This window comes from Akebia trifoliata, chromosome 14, assembly GCF_017979445.1.
Source record: "Akebia trifoliata isolate Shusen 1 chromosome 14, ASM1797944v1, whole genome shotgun sequence".
Classification (NCBI taxonomy): domain Eukaryota; kingdom Viridiplantae; phylum Streptophyta; class Magnoliopsida; order Ranunculales; family Lardizabalaceae; genus Akebia; species Akebia trifoliata.
This window is the reverse complement of record NC_141388.1, coordinates 14,047,018-14,062,368: the sequence shown is the minus strand read 5'-3', so window position 1 is coordinate 14,062,368 and position 15,351 is coordinate 14,047,018. Positions and strand designations below refer to the sequence as shown.

Here is a 15,351-nt window from a genome sequence, read left to right as displayed (position 1 = left end):
AAGGTAGAACGAAAATCCACATCTACAATTTATATCCCTACTTTTTCATCAATATTTGGGATACCTCATTGAAGATGCCATGTGTCGTAGTGCGAAGAGAGTTCCTTCAAAATTTTGAAGTAAACTGCCTACCTGAAGTTTGTTCCTCCTCCACGTGCAACTTCTTGAGAATCATAATTATAAAAGCACTTTTAGTTGAGAAAAAAAAGTCTTGACATTCTGAATCTCTTTTTTATACGCTCTCTTCACATAACTATAGATCATTTGCTTCGAGATACACACAAACAAAGATTAATGGTTATGTGAATTGCCATGTCAGAGAGCGTACAAAAAAGAGCGTCAGATTATTACGATTGTAAAAAAAATAAAAATAAAATAAGGATTTCTCAAAAATGCTAAATTACCCTCATAAAATCCTCTTTAATAGTTCTCAACATGCTAAATTACCCTTATAATTTTTCAACATTTATTTATTTAGTTTAACAAACGACCTCTAAAGAATAATGTACCAAACAAAATAGTTCTTTACCTGAGAGTGAGAGAGGTCGAGAGAATAATGAGTCTGTCTTCGTCTTCGTTTGAGTGAGAAGGAGATGAATGCAGATGTGGTTTAGAATTTTGTTTGATTTTGAGAAGCAGAGAAAAGCCTTTTAAATTTAATTTGATTGAGAAGGAGACAAGTGTTTAGAGGGAGATGAAGCTGAATGTGAGAGTGGAGAAGGAGAAGAGTAGAGAAGCTTTAGATGTGAGATCTTTGTTTCTTGACAGACAATCAAAGGTCTCATTTGGGTTCAAGGATGTCGTAATAAATACAAAATAAATGAGGTATGGTGTTGTTATTTAGTAAAATGTATTTACTTAAAAAATTCAAACATATCACAGCCGTTAAATCGAGCACGATCCGACGTCTAATATGGTTAAAGACACCTTTTGTTCGGCTAAGATTGTTTGTTAGATGCTTTCCTTGTATAAATGTTTTAATTATAAAGCATGGACGGGCCAGACCATCTAATAGGCCTATCTCCCAAAGAAAACCCGATCAATGTTGGATCCGATCGGATCAATTGACAGACCTACCTTAAGCCCACTTTATACCCAGGACATGAGTCGGACTCGGGTTCGAACTTGGCTAATGTTCTGACCCAAGTTCGACCCACTATCGCTTAATCCCGACCAAAGAAGTGACGAATAGGCCCGGCCCATTTACACCTCTAGATAATGAGTATCTCTATAAGTTACCCTAATTTTAATTGAAAGATCAAGTGTCTTTGTTGGTCATCGTTCCCCTCAATAACTAGCGAGAGTTATCGAAGAGATTTTCTTCAATAAGAAACCTTGGTAAACCAAAAACGCTCTCGCACAAACTCTCACGAATTAAGGGATTTCTTGATCTGAAACCCCCAAAAAACCCTAGTTCTTCGATTCCATCGATACATGGCGACGAACACTCCAAATCTAGAGTGCAGGATGTACGAGGCGAAGTACCCAGAAGTCGACATGGCAGTGATGATTCAGGTGAAGAACATAGCTGACATGGGTGCTTACGTTTCTCTCCTCGAGTACAACAACATAGAGGGTATGATTCTCTTCTCAGAGCTTTCTCGCCGTCGGATTCGTAGTGTTAGTAGTTTGATTAAGGTAGGTCGACAAGAGCCTGTGATGGTACTTAGGGTTGATAAGGAGAAGGGTTACATCGATCTCAGTAAGAGAAGGGTCTCTGAAGAAGATATCCAGACATGTGAGGAGAGGTATAATAAGAGCAAACTTGTTCACTCCATCATGCGCCATGTTGCGGAGACGATGCAAGTCGATTTGGAGGTATATGAATTGATACCCATTTTTTTCATTTTTGTTTTTGTTTTTTTTTGGTGTTTTCGATCTTCATTTTATATTGTTTACTTGTATTTCCATTTTTGAAATGCTAGAAATTAAATTTAGAATCAAATGGGGTGGCATCAAATTTAAGACAATTAAAACCTCTGTTGAATGCTCAATCAGGGTTTTCGGGTACTTTTGAATTTCTTCATCGCGGTTGATGAAATGTCGTAATGTTCGATTGGGTTGAGTTGATTTTAATTATAACAAGTATATAAACGGTGCTTTGGATATCCTAGCCATGATGTTGATTCCGGACTATGATAATTGGCTTGCGAACTTGTACTCTACATTGTGATTGAATTTATGAATTTTATTTTCCTTAGAAAGGAACTGTATCTCTATTTGTGCAGATAAGAAACAGTATTCTGTTCCCCCTATTTGTTGGATGCGTGTTGGTCATTTAGATAATGAAAGTACATGACATTTTGATAATTGTGCATCCGTATGCCAATTAATGAAAAATTCACAGATGGAGATTTTTGGGCTGGTGGTTTTTATTGTACTTGTAGGTACCATGAACAAGAGCAACACATTACAAGAAAATTCCTCCCAATCTGGATGCTCAATGTCTTGGTCCTTTTTAGGTTCTTTCTTGATTTAAACTTGTACAAAAGTCCTGAAAACGGGAAAAAAAGGAAGCAATCTTCCTTGATTTGTATGTAACTATGTATATCTAGACTTCTCTCTTAGATAGTGTGTTAGGAACTCCTCATTTATTCCTATGTCGTTCATAGAGTGGGCCCTGCATTTAAAAGAAAAGTCTTTTACACTACCCTACTTTATCCTAAATTCCTTCTCCCCATTTGAACCTCCTCTGGTTTCCAGCAGCAGCTGATGGCTGCCACCATGATTCGGTATTTTCCTTCTTTAGTGACACAGATTCTATGTCATTTTTAGTTTTCTCCATGGATTACAAATATTGTTAAAAATTAAGTTTTTCTGAATAGAGTGTTCATGCAAAGTAATTTTAGTGAGAATTGCGGAGAATGAGCTGCCAGTGAAGGTTGATGGGTAAGAACTAGGAAATACCCCAAATGACGGTTGTTATTGCATTGATTTGATTGTTATTTGGGTGGCTAAAGTAGTGGTCTTCTTATGGATTGCTTATGTGGTTGGCATGTTGCAATTAGACTAAAGGAAATTTTGCAAGATAGTAATGGAAATGTTGGCAAACAAGAAACATAAGAGTCACAAAATGAATGTAGTAATGAGCTGGATGTGTGGGAAGACTAGGGGGGAAAACAAAAAATGAGAGAACAATGGTGGTAGTCTAGGAGTGTAGTCCATACTCCATATAGATATAGACTATAAAAAAAGTCAATTGAGATGATGCAGGTTGGAGATTTTACAAGGGAGAAGCTTCGTTAATGATTGGGAGGTTCAAGAGATTTCTAGCCTAATACCCATAAAAAAAGAAAGATTTCTAGCTTAATCAAATGTACATCTGAGATCCATATCAACTCTTTGGATAAGGATAGACAGGGTTGGGTATGGAACAAGGATAATCTATTTTCTGTAGAGTCCTGTTACAAGTCCATAGCTATCATCCCTCAAATCATTATTTCCTAACATTGCCATTTGGGGGCCTAAAGTTCTTTCTAAGATATCCTTCTTCATTTGGTAAGTTGTTTTTGGGAAAATTGACAATGGACCGAATCATAGCAAGGGAGTAGTTTCTGTTAACTTCTATTTTTCTTTGCAAATTACGGGGGGAATCAGCCAATCATACACTTATCCATTGTTCTTTTGCAAGAGAGGTCTGGTCTCATTTTCTTTTGCTATTTCAGATCTCTGTTTTTTGTTTTCAATTTTATCCTTATTTTATGGTTGGTAAATAAAAGCACCCTCTCATAGGAAAAATAATCATTGGGTCCTTACCCCAATTTGCCGTGTGTTGGGTTACTTGGATGGAGCAGACAAATACCCTTCACAAGGTTATCCTGTCCATAGTTGCTCTTTTATGTTATTGGAGCAAAGTTTTCAAAGAGTTTAGAGGGTTCTTTTTTGATGAATTTGTTTGAAGTGAGGTTTATTATGATCTTGAAGGCTCTGTATCTTGCTAGTTCCTTTGTATTTACTTTTTTTTTCCTGGTATGTAAGGTAGGCCACCATCTTGGTCTCCTATATCCTTAGCTTTCCAATAAATCATCTTAGTTATCAAAACAAACAAAAAAAGAAGAAGAAGGCTGAAAGTGGCATGGATTGAGATGGTGAGAAAAGATTTGAAAATACATTCCTAACATAGGACATTGCCCTATAGAATTGACTGGCAGAGTAGAACTCATGATGCCTACCTCAGATTATATTTACGAGGCTTTGACATTCAGAAAATCATTATCTCCATTCTGGGATTTGCATTATTTGGTGTAAAATCTTTGAATAGTCTAGGGTTATTTTTTTTAAAGATTTTTTGGGGTGATGGGATTGGGTTTGTATATTTCAATGTAGTTGTCGGGTGTTGTTTTGGTTTGTCTTTATGTTTTTTGTTTCCCTACCGTTGATTTGTTTTTTGTTTTTTTTTTTTTTTTAAATGTTTTTGATAAGCAAAGATTCAATGATTATGTCCAAACTCAATTGATAGGTCCTTTATTTTATTAGATGTCCACATTCTATAATATTTTTTTCCTTATTAAATAATGAAGGACCTTTCGCACTATCACTACATCTGGTTTTATTTAGAGAACATCTGTGTCCATTATCCCAATCTCTCCAGGGGGCATGGTTTGCTTGTCTTTTCCCTATTTCAGAATCCCTTTCTCCACGCTGGCCGCAACATATAAATACTTACACCAATCGCTGATTCCAGGGTAAGGGGTGTTTTCTTAAACCATTTCCATGTCTACGTTGACAACACTATATCCAGGTCATGAAAATCCACTTGTTTCAGATTATGGTACAAGATTATTTTGTGCACCCTTGACCCAACGTATGGAGTCCTCTACTTTCTTCTCCATTCTGGATGAGTGGATGTCATTCCTCTTTCTCGGATGTGTGATGCTGACTTCAGTTTTTTCTATGAACCAATTTACCTTTTATCGAACACCAGCATTTTGTGTCTTAAAAACTGTTTGTTGTCTAGATGAGGGTTGTGGGATATAGATAAAAGAGAAGAACAGATAAGGTACTCATGAGATTTGCTCTTGTATCTTTGTTATTATTCTGGACTAAGGAGGACACCATGTGCCTTGCATGGTGTAAAGGGAGGTAGGCTAAGGGTGTGGAGTCTGTAATCAAGCTAGCCTCCTCACTTATATGCATTAGACCAAATTTATGGGTTTTTCCCCCTTCTCTTGGTAGGTCTCCTCGACCTCCTCGGAGCTTTCCTTTCAGCTTTTATTTTTTCCCTTCTTAATGAATTGATTTTATTTATCAAAGAAACCAACTGACTGCCAGACTCATACCATACCCAAGAGGGGGGCTCCAGGCCCACCTGGTAAATGATAGTCCAGAAATGGAATGTGCAAGATGAAAGTCTCATTCATGGTTACGAATAAGTTCATCATTTGTCAAAACAAGAGTTTCTTCAAGTTGTCAGCCTAATAGAGCAGTAAATGGATGTAGCTCTACCATATATAGATTTCTTCTAAAATAAAAGTGAGAGATTTCTATCTCTTATATATCTAGACATTCTTCTGCAAGATTATCTCCTTAATCTATACACTCTCATAAAGGTTTTGAAAGGATGGAGGTTGACAGGTGGTTCTCTCCATACCATTTGTCCTCCTAAAGTCTTAGGTTGTTCCCGTTGCCAACATTGAATTTTATGCCTTAGTTGTTGTTTGGGAACTCTTCGTAATCCTTGGAGATGCTTTTCCAAAGACCAACCCATTTGCAAAAGAGAACTTCATAAAACATGTAATTAACAGGTTTACATCATTCTTTTCTTTTCTTTCTTTCTTTTTAAGTACTAGTGTTACAGGCATATAATGCATTGCTGAATGATGTTAAACTGTTGATTTTTTCATCCTTATGTTCTTCTTTCATATCTATGTTATTCATGACAGGATCTGTATATCCATGTTGGCTGGCCTTTATATCGAAAATATGGGCATGCTTTTGAGGTAACACTGCATAGCATCTTTACATATTTTGCTCACCAATATGCAGTTAGACCTAAACTTTCTTGATCAATCAGGCATTCAAGTTAATTGTGACTGATCCAGATTCAATTCTAAATTCCCTCACACGTGAAATTAAAGAAGTTGGTCCTGATGGGCTGGAGGTAATACTGGTTTGCGTAACATCTGCTTACTACTATTCTTATGTTGATAGTCAAGAACATTTGATGTGTTGCCTCCGCCGATTTTTTATCTTTTTTACAGGTTACTAAGGTGGTACCTGCTATGTCAGAGGAGATCAAAGATGCTTTGATAAAAAATATCAGGAGGCGAATGACCCCACAACCTTTGAAGATTCGTGCAGACATTGAAATGAAATGTTTTCAATTTGATGGGGTTCTTCACATCAAGGCAGATCACACATCCTTTATAACTATCTCTTTCTGATGCCAATGTCCCCTTGATGGCTTTTCACTTCTAAGACTTGACAATCTGTTTCAGTATGCGTTCTTTCGAAAATATCAGCTTTTATTTATTTATTTATTTAACAGGAAGCTATGAAGAAAGCTGAAGCCACAGGCAATAATGATTGTCCAGTGAAAATTAAACTGGTGGCTCCTCCAATATATGTTCTTACCACCCAGACTCTTGACAAGGTCCGTGCGAAACTTTACAATAATTTACAGCCCTATAATCATATCTGGCTTAGTTTCATGTACTCTTCTAGTTGAAAGCTTCATATGAATGATTTCTCTAATGATAGCATATTTTACCACACAGACAAGAATAACTCTTTCAACTGTCTTTTTGATACTGCTATTTTAACTCTGAGATACTGTCAGCCTAGCTTCAGATGATCTAACTGGTTCCTGTATTACTATTTCAACTGGAATTGTAGCATAAAATCTAGCAAAATAATCACAATGAAAATAGATTCAAACCCTAAGTTGAATCTGCGTATTTATTCTATATCCTCTATCAATATTTTCAAAGGTGTAGACACTTATACCTTAGGGAAAGGATATCGGAAAAGGCTTGTGGCTTTAAGGAAAGACCCTTTTCCCTCAAAGGTTTATGTCTTATCCAGAAAGCCTTTGAAAACGCTTGCATCTTGGGGAAGTGCACATCGTTTTGGTGTCTTTAAACTATGTAATAGGCATTATTAGAATGTGTGTGTGTGTGTTTTTTTTTCATTTCTATCTGTTTTTGCAGTATCCTACGTATAGTCTTAAATAATTATAAAACTGTTCCTGTTTTAGTCTTTAGTCTACAAAAGGTTCTTGTTTTATACATTGCATTTCCTTTGGCCTATATATAAGTTGTAATCATTTTGCAACTCCAACAATTTTTGGCTCTTCTTATTATTATTATTTTTTAATGTTTCTTTATTTTTATTTGTCTTTTTATGCCGAATGTAATGCTCCATTTCTTCTAGTCATAGATCAGTATAATGTCTTATTGTCAGAGTGGTTCTTAGTTCTTACACTATTTCCTTTTTTTTTTTTTTTTAAATTTTCTGAGGGTTTGGAAAGTTTTTTTATTATGAAACCTTCAATATGGTTCAATTTTAATTATATTTTGATGAGTTTAGAGTTTAGCTTTATATATTTTGACCCAAGTTTGAATCTGCATTTGTTTGTCTAGTTTTATATGCAATAACTGCTCATATTCACAAGAATGCTCCTCGATGTATAATGTAGTGGCAGTTTATGAGACTAGAGAGGGAGTCCATAAAAACTAGAATTAAGGAGAGATGTTGGAGTCCAAGGGATTTATAATAATTAGGACCATGTCCTAATATATTGAACATTGGAATGTAAGTTTAGTTCTGACACCCATGAAAATGAAAGTCTAGTAAAAATTAATGGTCTGGAGATGCACTGAAGTAACTATTTTTGTAGTCTAGGTTCTATTATATGTAAGGATGGAGATATTGAGGAAAAAGTTGTCCATAGAATTAGAGCTGGATGGTTAAAGTGGGGTCCACTTTCAGAGTGGTATGTGACGGATGCAGATCAATAAAATTAAAAAGATATTTTTTTAAGACAATAATAAGACCAGTTATCCTTTATGGGGTTGAATGTTGGCACTCGAGAAGCATCATGTTGATAGATTGAGCATAGTAGAGATGATAATGTTGAGATGGATGAGTGGAAAGCTTAGAAAGGATGAAATTAGAAATGTAAATTCGAGAATTTATAGGAGTGGCTCCTTAGACAATAATCTTACTAATAGAAAGTCAATTGAGATGATTTGGGTATGCTCAGCAAGGTCGATTACATTCCCAATTATAAGGAATATTCAAGTTGAAGGTGATAAAACGTGAGAGGAAGACTCAAAAGAATGTGGATTGAGATAGTGAAAAAGCCGATGTGAAAACACTTTCAATAATGGAAGACTTGGCTTTGTACAGAACCGAATGGTGGAACATGATTCATTTCAGCAACCCCAAATCTTCGGGAGAAAGCCTCGATGATGATATTAAACTTGAATCATGAAATATGAATTATCATGATTTATTTGGAGATTTTTTTCCCTTGATTCTCTTTAATTAGAATTCTTATAATTGTTTTATATTTATTATTCTATTTAGAAAATGCATACTTAAAGCCTCACACATTAGTATTTAAAATCTTTGCTTTCGATCTCTTCCTGCGGGTGTGTTTGCGGATAGTTGGATATTTCTTGGTGAACAACTGCCCAGATCTGGGGCTTGGACCGATAGTTCAGTTGCTTGACATATTGCAACACAACTTCAAAGGTCGTGGGATCAAGTCCTGCCGACCCATAAAACAAATGTAAAAATGCATCACGCAATTCTCATTTACATTTAAGCTTATAGAAGATATAAGAGAACGGAATGGAAGAACATGATGCGTTTGGCCGACCCCAAATATCTGTAATAATACTTTGTTGATATTTTTGTTATATGAATCATCCAATGTTTCTTTTTGTGGGCAGGAACAAGGGATATTGGTTCTTAATAATGCAATCAAAGCTTGCACTGAAGAAATAGATCGCCACAAGGGAAAACTCTTAGTGAAGGAGGCACCAAGAGCTGTGAGTCATTCTCTCCAATTGTTATCAGTCTATCCAGCATTAGCTTTCTTGCTATTTTCTTTTCTTGAGAACCCTATGTACTCTCAACGTATCTATAGCACATTGTCTTAAAAAATGTTCCTTTATTTATTTATTTTATCCTCAAACACAAATAACATATTTCAGAAGCCAAGTATATTAATTAGTGTGGTGATTTGACTTTTTTTCTTCTCCAAATATGAAATTGATTTTGACCCATTGATCCAGGTGAGTGAACGAGATGATAAACTACTTGCTGAGCACATGGCCAAACTCCATGATCAGAATGAGGAGGTTAGTGGTGATGAAGATAGTGAAGAAGAAGAAGACACGGGGATGGGAGAAATTGATTTGGACAACACTACTGGTATACAAGAGTAAAGACGACCTTCCAAGTAAAAAAACTATCACAACTTTTATTATCATGCTTGAGAGTAGAAGATGTATAGAACCGATTTCTCAGTGTTGTTTCATTAAAAGCCGTTTCCCAATCTAGCATTCTATTCAACAGGTTTTTATTAGTTGGTAAACATCGATCATCAGTTTTGAATTAAAAATCAGACTCTGCAATTTTCGGATAATGTTACTTAATTAAGAGGTTTGACTTATACTGAATTATATTTCCATCAAACCCCTGAACTGAAGATAGAGCATGGTGGTTATTTTTATTGTTTCTTCTTCTTTACATGCCTTAAAAGCTACAGTATGCTTAAGTAAAAGAAGAGGAGTTGAACGAGTCATTATAGTAAAAATAATATTTAATATTTGATATAAATATATTTTGATTATTGATAGTAGGGGTGCAACTTAATTCGGTTCAAACGGAGAACCGAACCGAACCATGAATTTTGGGTTGGGTTGGTTCGGTTTTAACTAAATAACAGTTTGATTTCGGGTTAAAAAAATAAAAATCGATGAGTTCGATTCGATTTTCGGTTCAAAGTTGATTAATAACCGAACCAACCCGAAAATCGAACCAAATATAAAATGTAAATTTTTTTTTTAAAAGCCCTAACCCTTGTCTATTCTCTTTCTCTCGTCTTGCTATCATCTCTGCGGATGTCCTGCGATTAGTTACGACCGGGCTCTCTCTCTCTCTCTTTGCGGCACCCCTCTCTCCCTCTCTCTCTGCAGCTAATCGGTGACAGGCGACTTGCGCCTGCGACCTGCGGTTGCAATTCATCTCTCTCTCTTAGCTGCGAGTTGGCTGCGATCTGTACAGTATAAGTTTCGATTAAATGGTTATTTCTGTCATGTGGCCTGCAAATGGTTAATTCATAAAGTGGATGGTTGGATCATTCAATCAATTTGATAGAAAAATAGGGAATTTTTGTTCTTCATCAGAAATGAGGAATCGCTCGGCAACCCATGGAGCCGAATCGAATTAAGATTGGTTTGGATTGGTTCAGTTCTGATTCTTATATAATATCGATATTGGGTGGTTCGATTACGATTTTACTCTAAATCGAACCAATTCGAACAAAGTTGCACCCCTAATCGATAGACATATAAACAGATGTTAAGGTTCAATCCAATAGTATTGGTTAAGAATATTACGAAGAGTCCCTCACAAACAATACGGACTGTTTTTATGCCTTACTTTATAAAAGAATAACGATTTTCTTCTATCTAGAAATCCTTTTCCTTCAGGATACACAATTTGCACATATTTTATAGGGATATGCATTTCTGTATCCCGAGGAAAAGAATCTATGGTTCCATGTTCATACCATGCCAGGTTAGCCGAGATTTCCTAATTAGCAAATCAGGACTCCTTTTTTTTATTATAAAACAGTAGTCAGATACTTTTTGAAGCAACATTAACAATTGACACCGATTCTCATATTGCTGATGTGGATGTTTGAATCATAAATATTTTTCATCGAGATACGAATGAAAAGTATTTATGGCTGTATAGAATCAATGTCGATTGTAATATTACTTCAGCACCGACTCTTAAATTTTGTTAGACCTTACATTGGTGTACCTGCATACCAAAATAAGATTGATTATGATGATGATCATCACTCTGATTTTAGTAAGAAGGTAGACCAATGTAAGGGTTAAAAAATCTAAATATTTGCAAAATGGTTTTAAAATTCAATTTGAATGTCCATCTAATCGACTTTTGTAATTTCCTAGTCCACTCAAATATAATTATTTTAGATTTATAAATATTTTAAAAATATTTTTTCATTAATAAAAAAAAAAAAAATTTGTTAATCAACAAAATTATTATGTAACCAATAACTTTGTCAAGACGTTTTACCTTTGTGTGTATTTTTCAAGTTGAATGGGCAAGTTGGTTCCACCAAGTCATTACAAAATCCAATCGATTAAACTCAAGTAACCAAAATCTATACATCACTGTTGACTTGATCGAGTAAGTTAAAACCTACGATCACGAATTAGGTTAGAAATTTGATTGAGTTCTTTTATTATGTATGATATTTTGTGGAGGACAAATAGATATTTTATTTTAAAAATATGTTTATTCAAATTTATTTTAATAAATTTAATATATATATATATATTTAAAGAGATATATAGATATTTTAGGCCATACATTGGTCTATTTATGATCATCATCCCTATAATGAATTTCATAATCTAAGAGTGTCAAGGATAACTATTTTTGGGAAGAAGAACCGATGGTATTGGTTTAGATCCTTTTTTATTAATCTATAAGCGATGACTATAGTTGACGGGCATGACATAAACAAAAAAACACATGGGAATCCCAAATATTCACCAAAACATGGGAGGGTCACCTGCAAGCCATGGTTTCTTTAAACCTTCTTATTTAGTGGAATCAACCTATGTCGATAACTAAGTTGCACCCCTAATAAAAGATAATAATTAAATTACTCAAATATTTAATTGAGGCAAATGTATTATATCTTTTCTAAAGAATTAAGATTATTAGATTCATCTGATGATTCAGACAGAATATTTTTCAAAAGTCAAGAGTTATTAATTGGTGGTGAATTAACTGGCAATTTGAAATTTTGTCCTAAACTGCTCAAAATGTGCTCTATGTATGGAATTACTTAAACAGATTCACATTTTAATTTTTTTTTTCAAATTACCCAAAATATTCTCCATGTACGAATTTATTAAAACAAATTTAAACAAGGTATACAAGTTCTGGAACAACACAATAGAATACTTTTTATAATTGAGATATCAAATGAGGTTATTTGAAGTAAAGAGCATATTTTGTCAAAATCTGAGAAATGTTGTTTTAGCTAACTTAAAAATTGTTCAGTAATCCAACGAACTCTACAAAGTTTTCATTTATTGAAAATTAACTCAAATCTTAATAAGAGTTGTGACCTCACATTTTGAATCTAAAAACGTGATTCGACACCACAAGCTTCTAGATAATGAAATTCTAAGAAGTTTGAAAATAAAAATAAAAATTGACTGTTGAATTTTAATTATTTAGGAGTTCAGTCCGCCCATTTCAACACCTAGGATCATAAGTAAAATCATATGTAAAAACAATCATTTTTCAAAATATAGGTTAGAAGTTTTGGATTGGGCTGATTTTTTGTGAGGATGCTATAAAAAAATCAGCCTAATCTGAAATTTCTAAATTCATCAAAATTGATTTTCAAATTATTAATAAAAAATCATTGGTCCACATTCTAAATCACTTTTGATAAGGTTAGAAGGTTCAGATTGGGCTGATTTTTTGTGAGGATGATATTCTAATCATAGAGATAATCCTCACAAAAAATCAGCCCAATTCGAAACTTCTAACCCATCTTTTATAAAATGATTGTTTTTTCATAAAATCTAAAAGGATGATGTGAAACAATTGTCAATGTGATAATTCATGTGGGCACAACGTCTCTTAGTAAGATTTCAAATCTTACTAAGATAGTAAGGGAAGTATTTTTATATTATAATTTTATTAATAATGAGCAAAATACTTTTGCTACATGTGGCGAGTCTTCGTCTTGATCTTTGTGTTAGCTACTTTAACTTGAAGGAGTGGAGAGTTTGTTGGATGCATATTTTGTTATTTGACATAATAAAGAGTATTTGACAAGTAAAGAGTTCGTTGGAGTTGCTCTTACTTAATTTGAAGATTTCTTGAAGTCAATCCTAGTTAGGAGTCTATGAGGAAACGGAAATATTGTAAGTACTAAGTAGGGAGAAAAAAATGGGAGAGAATGAAGATGGAGAGAGCTTCGTAGTTGTGAATTGTGATTTGTGATTCTTGGAGTCTTTTCTTCTCTTTTCAAAATTTATATAGAAATGATTCTTCATCTTCAAAAATAGTAAAATACTATACTTATACATATATAGCAATAAATTTAAATGTAGAAAGAAAAATCATTAAAAATATTTTTTTCCTTAGTTTTACAAATATATTTAGGAAGAGAAAATTAATATATATTTTTAAATAAATAAAAATATTTATATGTAAATATGTAGCATCGGGTTGGGGTTGAGTTAGGTTGTCCTATGCCTCAACCCAAGAATTCAGGTTAAGATTTCCTATCTCAGGCTCAACTCATTTTCCATATAACCCAACCCAAGCCCGCCCATCAATCGGGTTGAGCCCAGGTTGAATTTGGGTTAGCCTGCAAAGTTGCAGCCCTAATCTTTACTACTATAATGAGAGAAAACAAAGTGAAGGTATTTCTTTTTTTGATAATCGGGTATCTCTGTAGATAGGGGATCAAGCCCTATCTGGGCATTGCTCAGTTGTGACAATCATACATTTTGTCTCCTAAAGTTAGGTGTAGCTCGCCCCAGAGTCACCAAGGAGCACCCATGTAATACTATGTAAGGTTCAATATGAAGCCATATCAACCCCGTGTCAGGGTATATCTGTTAGCTTAGTAACATTTCTGTAATAAGAGAGTATGATCGGCCTCCACTTTTGATGTTTCCTTCTGGAAACCTAAGAAAGACTTAGTGTGCTCTTCGTAGGAAGGGTGTCTAGTGCTTCCCAATTCCTGGCATATACCCACGTTGACTCGAGCCTTCGCACCAAACTACGTGGAAATCCTGGGTATCATAGGATCATCTATTGCTTGTAACACACTTTTATGATTTTATAACGTGTTACTCCGTGTAATCAATATTATATCAACAAAGTTGCCTTCAGACTTTGTCTCGTGTTGCCCCGTTATCTTATTTGCTTACTACGTTTGTGGTGTACGATCATTTTTACAAGCTTGCTTGTGGATTAACACCCCCTTGTGCCGTACTACCTCGTTTCGAAAGAACACAGTCATGACAGTTGGTATCAGAACTCAATTGTTAGAGCACAGTTGATAGCCAAACCATGTTGGTTTAGATTCTCGTTGGTTTCAACCCCAAGCTCTTCCCCAGTTTCCATTTAATTCATGCGAACAATGGCAAGAGGAAAGAAAAGTACCGTGAACCAACCCGCTCCAACCACACCACCACCACGTATAAATAGGGAACATATTGAGGTACTTGAAGATAAGATGACCCAGCTATCGGGTCTCATTGATGGTATTGCACAATTAGATGGTCGTCAGAACACGCTGGAAGAATAATCTGTGACCCTCAAGATACCCGAGGATCCCTAGCCAACTTATAAGAACAGATCACGGAGCTCACTACGAAGGTAGGTCTCATTGTCAGAGTCGTCAGTAACGATGCCTACCAATAGTGATGCTTTTCCCTCGCGCCTGCGAGTCTTCTAGCCACGCACCTTTAATGGTGTTCGCGATGTGAAAGAGCTCGAAAATTTCCTGTTTGATATGGAGCAATACATCCGTGTAACTCGTCCTAATTTCAAAGAGGTAAAGGTAACAACAACTTTTATGTATCTTGTAAGTGACGCCAAACTATGGTGGCGAACAAAGTACATCGAGATGCAAAGTGGCTAATGTTCCATCGATACATGGAAATACCTTAAAGGGGAATTAAAGAACCAGTTTTTACTAAAGAATGTGGAGTTCATTGCCCGCAAAAAATTGATGCAACTCTACCAGACAGATATAGTTCATGACTACGTCAATCAATTTTCCGTCTTGATACTTGATATCCGTGACATATCAGAGAAAGACAAGCTGTTCTCATTCCAAGAAGGGCTCAAGTTTTGGGTTTAGATAGAGCTCCAAAGGTAACGTGTGCAAGATCTCGTGTCTACAATTACCGCGGTCGAGCGGTTGACTGATTATACTCTCGCGGAAGGGAGCAAACAGAATGTACACTCTCACTTGAAAGGGTACTCGCAGCAGCACGAGCACACAAAGAAGTCTTCGAATAGTAAGAATGGAGGACACATATATAGTTCTAGTTAGGGATCCCAACGAAATTCATCCCCTTCACAGAGCAGAAGTAC

At 35.2% G+C, this 15,351-nt stretch overlaps 1 protein-coding gene across 1 annotated transcript; it reads left to right on the top strand.

Annotated features, from left to right (window-relative positions):
• The first annotated feature begins 1,274 nt into the window (after positions 1 to 1,274).
• On the top strand, positions 1,275 to 9,658 carry LOC147386389 (eukaryotic translation initiation factor 2 subunit alpha homolog). The gene is made up of 7 exons (XM_086422697.1): positions 1,275 to 1,818; positions 5,883 to 5,939; positions 6,014 to 6,100; positions 6,201 to 6,347; positions 6,488 to 6,592; positions 8,898 to 8,996; positions 9,243 to 9,658. The coding sequence occupies exons 1-7, from the start codon at positions 1,435 to 1,437 to the stop codon at positions 9,393 to 9,395; spliced, it is 1,032 nt and encodes a 343-aa protein (XP_086278823.1). The 5' UTR covers positions 1,275 to 1,434; the 3' UTR covers positions 9,396 to 9,658.
• Positions 9,659 to 15,351: the final 5,693 nt, after the last annotated feature.

Coding starts and splice junctions, on each gene's coding strand:
- LOC147386389 (XM_086422697.1), top strand. CDS start 1,435: ATGGCGACGAACACTCCAAATCTAGAGTGCAGGATGTACGAGGCGAAG. Junction 1,819..5,882: donor CGATGCAAGTCGATTTGGAG/GTATATGAATTG, acceptor TATTCATGACAG/GATCTGTATATCCATGTTGG. Junction 6,348..6,487: donor ATGGGGTTCTTCACATCAAG/GCAGATCACACA, acceptor TTTATTTAACAG/GAAGCTATGAAGAAAGCTGA.